Source organism: Haliotis cracherodii, unplaced genomic scaffold, assembly GCF_022045235.1.
Source record: "Haliotis cracherodii isolate W230 unplaced genomic scaffold, xgHalCrac1.p SCAF_15, whole genome shotgun sequence".
Classification (NCBI taxonomy): Eukaryota; Metazoa; Mollusca; class Gastropoda; order Lepetellida; family Haliotidae; genus Haliotis; species Haliotis cracherodii.
The window spans coordinates 12,648,461-12,661,687 of NW_027266270.1; the positions used below are offsets into that span (position 1 = coordinate 12,648,461).

Here is a 13,227-nt window from a genome sequence, read left to right on the forward strand (position 1 = left end):
TATTACCACAAAACTGTAATACAGCGTTTGGTTGTGTCAGTCAAGATACAAGACAGCCATGCAATGCAAGACACGCACATATCTGATACCTGTACTTAGTTTGCAAAACAGGGATATACAACTCTCTCTTGTAAGTATCAATTACTTTCAGGTAAGAAGAACATGTTATGTCTGGGCGTTTGCCAGGTGGGTGAGTGAGTGAGTTGGGTTCTACGCCGCTATTAACAGTATTACAGTTATATCGCGGCGTGTCAGCTTAATGTGGGGGGAAAGCCCGAAGTGATGCAGGTTTCAGACGTTTAGCATTTCGGTAAAACCCACGAACACGGGTATGGTGCTGACAAACCTAGAAACATAATCGGTGCTAACCGGGATTCGAACCCACAATAATAGGATTCTGGCTTGCCAAAGGGACGCAACTCTGCAAAGAAAATCGCGGCGCCTTAGACGACTGGGCAACCAATGCCCTGAGTTTTCTAGGAATACATCGGTACGGGAAGAACTCCCTTAAATATAAAACGTCAAAGCCAGAGAAGAGCCAGCCTTGAGTATCTGCCGAAACAGATTCCATTGGGCTTAAAGGGCAAAATAGCAGTGAACATTATATGAGGGAGTGAGTATGGTTTTACGCCGCTTTTAGCAATATTCCAGCTATATCACGGCGGGGGACACCAGAAATGGGCTTCACACATTGTACCCATGTCGGGAATCGAACCCGGGTCTTCGGCGTGACGAGGAACATTATATGAATGAATGACCAGTGATGATATCACGTATTCGAGAAAAGTGTAAGCATGTCCTGCCCAACCGGTACCCAGCACTCGCACAACTTGCCTGAAAAGGTATGTGTTTGTTTGCTTCCTGACGACGCACAGCGAACTCTGGCCACGCGACGGCACATAACAAACGTCTACCGTATATATCCAAATGAACAAAAGACAAATAACAATAAGAAGAATATGAACATAAGTCTATCAAGGATTAATCCCACTGTTAACCATTCCCGTCTGAATCTAGCCTCGTATTGACAGTGACCTTGCTCATCCGCCATTGGCACAAGGATGTCTATTATCTCAGTGAGCTTTGCATTCTCTTTCCGGTCCCGAGCGCCCTCTGGTGGAGCGTCAGCATCAGTTATCTGCTCTTTCGGAGACATGTCCTCCAGACGATGCTCGAGAATGACGTGTGGTCGCTTTACTCGGATGTCACGAAGCTTGGGCACTGCCACGAAGACAAGTCGATTGGCCCCAGAGAACAACCCCTGAGTTTAATAAGAAATATGTAGATTATTATGTCAATAAAATCCACCAGGAAAGGCAGTCATGTAGTTCCACATCAGATACAATACAGAGAATATTCCATTGGTACAGTAAACTACGGTTATAACGAACTCAAAGGGACCACTAATTTAGTTCGTAATAACCGTAGTTCGTTATAAGCATATACATGTATACAACATATATACAACAAATGGCCGGGACTAAAAACAAGTTCGTTATATCGGTCAGTTCGTTATAAGCGTGTTCGTTATAAACGTAGTTTACTGTACGTGTATCATACTGAGATTGCCTAACGATTGTTTTTTAATGTCATGTGTTTTCGAAAAATCAGAAGGATACACGTTCAAATGGAATATTCAGTTTAATGTCAACACTAAGTTATAAACTGTCGGAAAAAGACTACCGGACAAAGAAAGTAAACACGTGAAATTTTCATTTGATCAATAAAATAGGCTGAAAACAGTCACCGAAACACTGTAAACTTAATATCCAAACATGCAAGCATGATACCCGTAACGCATACATTACCAACAAATAACCATTTCTTGTTCGTTTCATTTTTAACCACCATCAAACAAGGCTGTATGCATTCTTTTGTCAGGCAGTTTAGTTTAGTTTATGTTGAAATCTGTCAGTATGACGTCAGTTATTTTATTTGTAATGCGTCAGCAATGATGTCTGGATTACGGCAAGGGTATTGACGTTATTCATGTTAAACTGCGGCATGGTATCTCAGTGTGCTAACACTCTAAATCTGCATCAGTCTTCAGTCCGGACTTCAAGCACACACACCCCCACCCGCGGCCGGGGATCGAACCCCGGACTTTCCGCTCTCCGGGCGGACGCTCTACCACTAGACCACGGATGCGGTCTTTATATGAATGAAATATGGCATATAATTAGATAAAATCACTTTTTGAGTTATATAAAGCAATCATGAATGACCACTCATACATTTATTTCCTTACATATCCTACCCAAAAGAAGCTCAAGAACACCCGATTCTTTTATTTTGCTTGACAGATTATCTGTAGAATCGGGTGGTCCTTAACTTCGTTTGAGTAGTATATGCATGTATGCTGACTCACCCTCTTGAGATATTCTAGGACGGCCAGTCTCTTCCCGAGGGATGTGCACAGATGCAGGTTGACGATGGACAGGATGAGACAGAGGAAGACCACAGTCAGAGTGAAGTTGCAATATGACACTGAATGAAATATACAGAAAAAACGTTTAGCACGTGTATGATGTTTTACTTGAAATTGGGTAACTGTCACACCGGACATTTCAAAACATGTTGAACACATGACATAAGAATAACATTTATGTCATTAATGAACACGTAATGTGTAAAATTCAGATACTCTTATGTTTACTGAGATCCTTGCTAAATTAAGTATCTCTCTGAAGACAATAAACGACACTAATTGAAGGCACTCAAAATACTTAGTGTCACAAAATCGTCAAATAAACAGCCGGGCAAAAGAAAGTAAACACCCATGTTTGATGGTGGTTAAACATGAGACAACAATCAAGGGTTATTCGATGTTGATGTATTTGAAACGGGTATCATAGTTGTGTTTTGGACCTTAGGTTTGCAATGTTTCAGCAACTGTTTTGAGCCGAGTAACGTTTCGATAACATTAGTATTTTTTGGGTCAAATCCATTTGAATCCCCATTGTGATCCTCTGCAGCACTTGCACACTTGCAATTCGTGCAAAATTGTTTGTCAATTTTGTGTATAATTGTGTATGAAATGAAAGATAATTTCCATGTGCCCTACTTATTTCTTGTGTATTGATTGGATTTATGCAGGATGGAGTGTATCACGTACAAGACGCTTCACTTGCCGTCTTGTAATATAATGATATAAATTTATTAACACTTACTTTTACTAGACTTTTACGTGTAGTAATTGTACGACCAAACTTACGAACATCGTGGATAAGATTTAAAATCTCAATGAACGAGGTGAAGGAAATACTGATCCCAGAGAGTTATTTCCTGTTGTACATGTATATGCTCACAAGTGTGTGAGTGAGTGAGTAAGGTTTAACGCCGCTTTGAAGAGTATTCCAGTATCACAGCAAGCGAGTCTTAATGTGGGATGAAAGCACGAAGTGAAGCGGTCTTTGACGTTTAAATTTACCACTTTGGTCAAAACCCACAAGCACGGGTATGGTGCTGACAAACCTAGAAACATAATCGGTGCGAACCGGCATTCGAACCCATAATGATAGGTTTCTGGCTTGCCCAAGGGACGCAACTCTGCACAGCGAATTACGGTAGACGACTGGACCACCCGTGTCCCCTATATGCTAACGATGCTAGCGAGCTAACGATCTCAACTGCTGCGTATGCGAAATAATTCGTAAAATTGATTTTCGACAGAGGAAATACGGTTGTGAATGCGTGCAAATGTTTATTGTTACTCGAGTTTCGTTATAGCTTACCCACGACAATTGGTAGATCCATGGCTGGGGCAATATCATATATCACTATTGCTATCACAGTGCCCGTCAGGAACAGAAAACCATCTGAAATCCAGAGTTTGATCACATTGATATATTCGACAAAAATATCCAGCATATTGTGATATTTAGATGCTTAACAGATAACAATAAGGATCATTTGGAAGATATAGCACGCCTGTGCAAGGATGAAGTGTGGTTTAAACAAAGCTTTGAGCAGTATTTCAGTTTGTGTCACGGCATGTTTGTTCATTGTTTATTCAAGGTCTAAGGCGTTATCACTACGTTAATACTCACGTGCAAGAGTATGATGCTGACAAATCCCTTTGCACAGCACACATCCAGTCTGTGAGTGAGTGAGTTTGGTTTACGTCGCTTTTAACAATATTCCAGTTATATCACGGCGTGTCAGGTTGATTTGGTAGAAAAGCAATACGTGTCCTGATTGTAAATCATATTCCTGAAGATCCGGGGTTAGAATAGGTCTTCAGCAACCCATGCTTGCCGTAAAAGGCGACTATGCTTGCCGTAAAAGGCAACGATGCTTGTCGTCAGAGGCGACGAACGGGATCGGGTGGTCAGGCTCTCTGACTTGGTTGATGCATGTCGTCGATCCCAATTGCGTGATATTAATCACTGGATTGTCTGGAACAGACTCGATTATTTACAGACCGCCGTCATATGGCTGGAATATTGCTGTGTGCGGCGTTAAACAACCAACCAACCAGCCAAATCATATATTCTTTAACCTCACTTGCCAATACATTCTTACACCGACGTACGCTGTCACCCTTGCCTGAATCTTAATTAGTCCAAATACGACCCCTACCGACAGTTAGTCTCTCCGAGGACTCCAGAGGTATCAGGAACTGGAATGGAGCCAGAAATCCCAGAAAGACCAATGGTAGAGCCGATACGTCGTTGTTCTTGCCTTCAGATGTTCCAGAGATGTTCCTAAGCTTCTTGATTTGTACAATGTACACAGTGTTCTCATTGCTTGTGTTGCTGTACGTAACGTTCAAGATTTCCCAATCCCCAGACTGCGTGTATTTTTGGAGAATGTCTTGTGCAGGTTCTGGGTTGACCGCGATGTCAAGATCACTGTAGGCCCAGGAGCCATACTGAATCTTGCATACGTACGTATCATTCTGACTCCGAGTGAAGTTACATAGACTAAAGAGACGGCGCTTTCTTGACATGGTGACCTGGCCGTCAACGCTGATGTGGACTTTGGAGGATTTGATGATGTCCACTTCAGGCTCAGCTCTTTGGAAGAAAATGAGATTTACAGATGACTTTGGGTAAAGACCTAGAATCTGACCGTTTGATATTTGTTTTATAATTTTTTTTATTTTTTCAACTATAAAGTTCAGGTCATAGACTCAAATCAGAAATGGACTTTATTCTTCGTGCACATCATACAACGTTAACTAATGTTGACTACTTATTGGTATTGCACAACCTGTATCTATGGCGTTAGTCACAAGATGCTGGGTTTACTAATTGATTTGCCGTTGTCATTATCCCTACCTCCAATGTGTGCGCGCGTGTGTGTCTTTTCTAATTTGTTCACTAAAATACCTGGTCCTTACACTGGACATGGTGGCTGCTTGAAAAGTAATGTGCGATGGGTCCAACATATTGTTTGTATGTTTTGAAGTGTTCACTGAAAAGATTCTGCTTCAAATAAACATTCTCTGATATATGTCAATAACACAGGACCCATTCTCCGTTAAATACGATTGTCTTTGGCGGTTTCTTATTGGTTTTAACAATTTATTTCCAGAATGAAAAGGATTATATTAAGGTGTTTCCTATCCAAAGCACTGACAATAACAATGTTGTTTTCTTCACACAGGAGACTCGAATTCCTTTGTAGGTGCCCTAGTCAAGGGATATGAAGGAATGATTCTGTGAGAAATAACACCGAGCGACTAAATAACACATGACATGGAGCTGGTAGGGTCAACATTGTGCTCACGTACACACCATCCATACAATTGCTGGAATTAGCTGATTATAGGAATGACCCGATAATGGGAATAAGCGATAATAGAAAGAGTTGACGATAGGAGTAGCCGATAATAGAAAGAGTTGACAACATGTGTTGCCAATGCTAGAAAGAGATGACAACAGGAGTAGCCGATGCTAGAAAGAGTTGACAACAGGAGTAGCCGATGCTAGAAAGAGTTGACAACAGGAATAGCCGATGCTAGAAAGAGTTGACAACAGGAATAGCCGATGCTAGACAGAGTTGACAACAGGAGTAGCCGATGCTAGAAAGAGTTGGCAACAGGAATAGCCAAAATTAGAACGAGTTGAAAACAGGAGTAGCCGATGCTAGAAAGAGTTGACAACAGGAGTAGCCGATGCTAGAAAGAGTTGACAACAGGAGTAGCCGATGATAGAAAGAGTTGACAACAGGAATAGCCGATGCCAGAAAGAGTTGACAACAGGAATAGCCGATGATAGAAAGAGTTGACAACAGGAATAGCCGATGCTAGAAAGAGTTGACAACAGGAATAGCCGATGATAGAAAGAGTTGACAACAGGAATAGCCGATGATAGATTTGACAACAGGAATAGCCGATGCTAGAAAGAGATGACAACAGGAATAGCCGATGCTAGAAAGAGATGACAACAGGAATAGCCGATGCCAGAAAGAGTTGACAACAGGAATAGCCGATGATAGAAAGAGTTGACAACAGGAATAGCCGATGCTAGAAAGAGTTGACAACAGGAATAGCCGATGATAGAAAGAGTTGACAACAGGAATAGCCGATGATAGATTTGACAACAGGAATAGCCGATGCTAGAAAGAGATGACAACAGGAATAGCCGATGCTAGAAAGAGATGACAACAGGAATAGCCGATGCTAGAAAGAGTTGACAACAGGAATAGCCGATGATAGAAAGAGTCGACAACAGGAATAGCCGATGCTAGAAAGAGATGACAACAGGAATAGCCGATGATAGATTTGACAACAGGAATAGCCGATGCTAGAAAGAGATGACAACAGGAATAGCCGATGATAGAAAGAGTTGACAACGGAAATAGCCAATGATAGAAGACATATCGACATATAGCAGAATCGTGATCATAGGTATATGGTATGTCGAGTACTCACGCGCTGATCATACCAACGTCTGGTATCCACACTACATCCTCAGTTTCATAAAGATTCGTAATGTCGCCATATTCAGAAGGATCCCAACGCAACCTGTGATCAATCCATTGCAGGATGACTTTTACACTGAGTGACAACAGCTGCTTCTCTGCATCCTGAAAATACACCAGGTCCTACACACTCGAAACTCTCTGGTTTAAACACGATAAGATGATCAATTATTTAGTGGTTTACAGGTTGGACTTTGGGAATTTGTTCTTAGAGACAGTTTACGTATTCAATCACAGCTTCAAATCTAGCAATTGTTTTCTGAAATGAACAATTATATTTATTTCCGCAACAATCTTTTTCATCCAATATGTTCATCAAACAAAGTCCGCCTCCTTCGTCTAGTGGCCGGAGAGCATCATACCAAAAGACGTTTAAAGATGGTACTTGTGGTTACCCGTCCTGGCGCTCGGCAGTAAGGGCCTTAAACATGGCTGGTCTAATCGGAGTCAGTGTACTGTGTCGTGGTGGGGTATTCATGTTAATCTGCGGCATGGTATCTCAGTGGCCTAGAACTATTAAATCGGCTTTAATCAGGACTAGTACAAGCAGCCACGCACGCACACACTCGTGCATGCACGCAAGTGAAATAATCTTGGACGCGACCTTAAACCCCATTTCACCTCACCTCACCTCCATGAAACAATGTATTTTGGGGGAAAACTGAAGACAAACGATTTTTTATTCATTTATTCAAAAACAAATAATATGTTTTTGGGAGGCGTTGCCATACGGAATACTCACCACACTCATCCTTTCAATGAAGAGCGAGACGCGGACAGCCACTGGGCGAACTTCAGGAAGGATGTGTTTGTTGTAGGAACTGAACAGACCACGCGCTAGTCTTCCCATGTCTGGACTTGCTGCAACTGAAGCGCACCAACACAGGTGACATTGTGTATGCTTGAGTATACAGATGAACCACATAAAGTACAACACTGATTAGGAATCAAACAATATTTTATTCAAAAATACGAAAGCGACAAATCCCTTAATTAAAAGAAATTTGTGATATTAACACAGTGTATTATTCGATTTAGCTTAAGCATTTGTTCATCACTATAAGAAAAGCAATGATACCAGGAGTCATGTTGCACATGTCTCATACATACGTAGATTCCAAATGTTAATCCTGATCGTAAAGGAACAATTTGACAAGGGATGCATGAAGACATGCTTTTATGATCAAAAGTAACTTACATTGTGAGATAACATACTTGGTTTCCGTTGTGAGATAACATACTTGCGTTCCATTGTGAGATATAGTATACTTGCGTTACATTGTGAGATAACGTACTTGCGTTACATTGTGAGATATAACATACTTGCGTTACATTGTGAGATAACATTCTTGGGTAACATTGTGAGATAATGTACTTGCGTTACATTGTGAGATAACATACTTAAGTTACATTGTGAGATATAACATACTTGGCTTACATTGTGAGATAACATACATGGGTTACATTATGAGATAACATACTTCGGTAACATTGTGAGATAGCATACTTGGGTTACATGGTGATATACATACTTGAGCTACATTGTGATATATAACATACTTGGGTTACATGGTGAAATAACATGCTTGGAGTACTTTGTGACATAACATACTTACGTTACATGGTGAGATGGCATACTTGCGTTACATGGTGAGATAACAAACTTGCGTTACATGGTGAGATAACATACTTGCGTTACATGGTGAGATGGCATACTTGCGTTACATGGTGAGATAACATACTTGCGTTACATTATGAGATAACATACTTGCGTTACATTGTAAGATAACATACTTGGGTAACATGGTGAGATAACATACTTGAGTTACATTGTGAGATAACATACTTGCGTTTCATGGTGAGATAACATACTTGCGTTTCATGGTGAGATAACATACTTGAGTTACACGGGGAGATAACATACTTGCGTTACATGATGAGATAACATACTTGCGTTACATGGTGAGATAATATACTTGCGTTACACGATGAGATAACATACTTGCGTTACATGGTGAGATAACATACTCATGTTACATGGTGAGATATAACATACTTGGGTTACATTGTGACATAACATACTTGCGTTACACGCTGAGATAACATATTTGCGCTACACGGTAAGATAACATACTTGCGTTACATGGTGAGATAACATACTTGGGTAACACGATGACATAACATATTTGCGTTACACGGTGAGTTAACATACTTGGGTTCCTTTGTGAGATAACGTACTAGCGTTACACGGTGAGCTAAAAACTGGCGTTACTTTGTGAGATAACTTACTTGAGTTACATTGTGATATAACATGATTGAGTTACTTGGTTAGATAACTTGATAAACTTACATTGTGAGATAAATACCTGCGTTACATTTTGATATGAATTTCTATAAGAAAAGCAATGATACCAGGAGCATGTTGCACATGTCTCACACATACGTAGATTCCAAATGTTAATCCTCAACGAAAAGTAACAATTTGACAAGGGATGCATGAAGACATGCTTTTATGATCAAAAGTAACTTACATTGTGAGATAACATACTTGGTTTCGGTTGTGAGATAACATACTTGCTTTCCATTGTGAGATATAATATACTTGCGTTACATTGTGAGATAACGTACTTGCGTTACATTGTGAGATATAACATACTTGCGTTACATTGTGAGATATCATGCTTGGGTAACATTGTGAGATAACATACTTAAGTTACATTGTGAGATAACATACTTGGTTTCGGTTGTGAGATAACATACTTGCTTTCCATTGTGAGATATAATATACTTGCGTTACATTGTGAGATAACGTACTTGCGTTACATTGTGAGATATAACATACTTGCGTTACATTGTGAGATATCATGCTTGGGTAACATTGTGAGATAACGTACTTGCGTAACATTGTGAGATAACATACTTGAGTTACATTGTGAGATAACATACTTGGTTTCCGTTGTGAGATAACATACTTGCGTTACATTTTGACATAACTTACTAGCGTTACACGGTGAGCTAAAAATTTGCGTTACATTGTGAAATAACTTACTTGAGTTACACTTAACAAGAAGAAACAGCGATACCACGTAAATCACCAACATCCTCCTCCGCAATGTCAAGGAACAACGCACCAGTCCGACTGGAAGGTACGGTATTGGTAAATTGTTTGGTTAGACAACCTTATTATCCCAGTACGACCAATCTGTCAACCTAATTAGTGGCTAATTACGGGTTAACATAATTGGGGCTATTATTTGGTTGTTGCAGTTCCCGTACGATCACTTGTGCCAGGATCAGACGTCTTAAAATACCTCACTTGAAAATGTCAAAGTAATATAAACACACACGCCTTTCACCATCGAGGACCGAGATTAGATATTTTTTCAGCTTTAGATGCAAAACCTAATATGTTTTATTTAAATCTATGAGCCTGGCTTTCTTTAGAGGAAACCACCTTGCAACAATGTAATTTTGGTGGCAAGCAGTATCTTTTTTCAAACGTCTGAAGCATAATTGTTTGTTTTTTTCAAATATTTTCAGGGACAGTTTATCTTTTTCGATAAAGTCCTATTCCTGGGGATTCGTCATCAACTACTGGTTCTTTGGGGCTAAGGCCTTTGTTTGAATTTTTTAAAAGAGTGAGTGGGTGAGTATGGTTTAACGCCGCTTTTAGCAATATTCCAGCAACATCACGGCGGGGGACACCAGAAATGGGGTTCACACATTTTACCCATGTCGGGAATCGAACCCGGGTCTTCGGCGTGACGAGCGAACGCTTTAACCACTAGGCTACCCGACCGCCCTTTGAGATGTTCTGTTTGATCATACAATTTTTACATATACATCTATATGTACCAGTACATATTGAAAGAATGTTCTGCTTGAACACAAATCTTCAGATAATATATAAACAATACAAAATAAAACAATATGTTTGCACTTTTAAAAATAAATTAAGACCATTAAACAAAGCCACTCATTAAGTAAATAGTTTAACGGACGATATGTACTACTACAAAGCAATACGCATATATAAATGACAACTATCAGTGACTTAAATTAGGGTCAAATGCCTGATGTGTTTGATATTAGTTTGACATTGCTTCATTGTCTTCAACTACATATTTTGTCATTATAAACATTGTCTCTCTTAATAGGACGTGGTATTGCCACACTGGACATACATGTAGGTATCACAGCTTGATCAAAATGATTCTGCTTGACACAATCAGCCTTTTCGCTTTCACCATCATCAGCTAGGACGCTTTATGACATTCTGTAATGCTTGAGCTGCAATTTGTGTCATTATTGTAGCATTAATTATGGTGATGATAATGTCAAATGGACAATTTAGCAGTTGTTGCCACTCCAGTTTATTAACAACAGCATTCCTTGAATGTACTCAGAAGGACGGCATTCGTGGTCTTGTGGAAAGAGCGTCTGCTCGGAGTGTGAAATGTGTTTGGTTCGATCTCCATTACGGGGATAAGAAAAATACTTGTCTGCTCGGAGTCAGTATACTGTGTCTGAGTGGGGTATTCATGTTCAAGTGCGGCATAGTATTTCAGTGAGCTAGCACATACACCCGGCGTAAGCCCGGACGAGAATCTGTATTAGAGATTATAACCTTATTTCTCTATTCAAGCATTTTCCCAAGGCAAGATAGTTAACTGGCTATAAAAGTCCAGTTTCCACCCTTGCCGAACTAGGCTGGAATTACGGAGTTATATTTAGGCTAGACTAACGAGTCTATGCAAAGTCAATTCAAAATCCAGTAACGATATCGACATTCGATTCATAAACAAAATTGCAACTGCCGTGCCGAATTCATTAGATTGCAAGATTTGCAGAGCATGTGTACCGTCAACTGGGCGTCGACACGTATTTTCCATATCTTTTCATGTTTTCTAATCAATGTGCTCAAGTGATATGATGCACTTTGCCAGGTAAAAACCGATTTATTACTATAAAGATCTTATCATCGATCAGATCGTCTTGATTGGGGGCCGCCATTTTGTCACAAAGTGATTTGAGAGGTGGAATCTGATTGGTCAGTAGTGGGGACATAGAAGGGACATAACTCGTAACAATCAATTGGAGCAGAAAATCCGGTGACGCGTGGGTACATTTGTTCATTTTACATTGAAGCCATACCATACGCTATACCATTCATATAACCTTTTGATAAAATGATTGTCGCAGTAGTAGCCAAGTGGTTAAAGTTTGCGCTAAACACGCCAAAGGCTATCGTCTACCGTAATATTGCTTGAATATTGCTTAAAGTGGCGCAGAATCTCACTCATTCACTTAATTTTAATTTATTCACGCCCGTTTATACACCTCAACAAAACAAGGCGTCTGATAGGTCTCATTGTGGGCACCACTGAAGGTCTATTTTAGCGTCGTTGAGTTGTGATAAACGAGAAACACGTCATATCCGGTGTTTGGACTGCAGATCGATAGTAGCGTTGTATCAGGCAACAGATGGGGTTATCTATTGCTGTACAGAAAATATCCTTTTCTGAACAATTAATGAGGGAAATGTATTCATGGTTTATGTACATATATCTTTTTCCATCTGTGTGAGCCCACATATATCCCATTATGTACATATAATCAAGTGAAACAGACGCCCCCATTCAATACACAAATAAACGTATTAATGTAGATTTGAGAATGAGGAGAGACCTAATGCTCGTGCCTTACAGTAGAGTTGAAGCCAAGTACGTAAGTAGCTTTGTGTTTCATTGCCTGTTAAAATTGGAAAGTATACGCTTTTTGATTTGATCAAAGATTACTCGTTATCAAAACGTTAGTAGGCTGGAAACATTCGCCGTAACACTGAAACCTAAAGTTTAAAGCTCATCAAATGACCATTTCTTGTCTGAATCCAGGAAAGCTCTCAGAAGGGTGTTGTCGCAGTGAATTCAACAGAAAACGCTACTGTAAACTGAGAAATGTGTATAAAACCTTTTGTAATAAGTTCAGATATGATCTCAAATCGTCACGGCTAGTCCGACTAAAGAGCCCTTTACCCAGTCTGAAACTATTTTGGAAAACTATACGTTCTCTTCAGTGACAGTCTACCCCCAAAGGATCTATATCCCCAACAGAATGGTTACATCTTTTCAAGAAGTTATTCTCAAAAGACGATTCTATATATTTGGTAGACAATGAGGTCTTTGAACGTGATAATGATGGCATCACTGAAAATTTTAGTGATGTTGACATGCTTCTGTTGGAATCGTCTATCACGGAAACGGAAATATTTAATGCTATATCTCGCTTTAAAACTTG

At 39.9% G+C, this 13,227-nt stretch overlaps 1 protein-coding gene across 1 annotated transcript; it reads right to left on the minus strand.

The window, feature by feature from the left end:
• LOC139461819 (acetylcholine receptor subunit alpha-like) lies at positions 1–10,077 on the minus strand. The gene is made up of 7 exons (XM_071243299.1): positions 9,980–10,077; positions 7,673–7,797; positions 6,881–7,035; positions 4,582–5,018; positions 3,735–3,818; positions 2,369–2,487; positions 1–1,261 (listed from the first exon to the last, which is right to left on the minus strand). The coding sequence occupies exons 1-7, from the start codon at positions 10,029–10,031 to the stop codon at positions 911–913; spliced, it is 1,323 nt and encodes a 440-aa protein (XP_071099400.1). The 5' UTR covers positions 10,032–10,077; the 3' UTR covers positions 1–910.
• Positions 10,078–13,227: the final 3,150 nt, after the last annotated feature.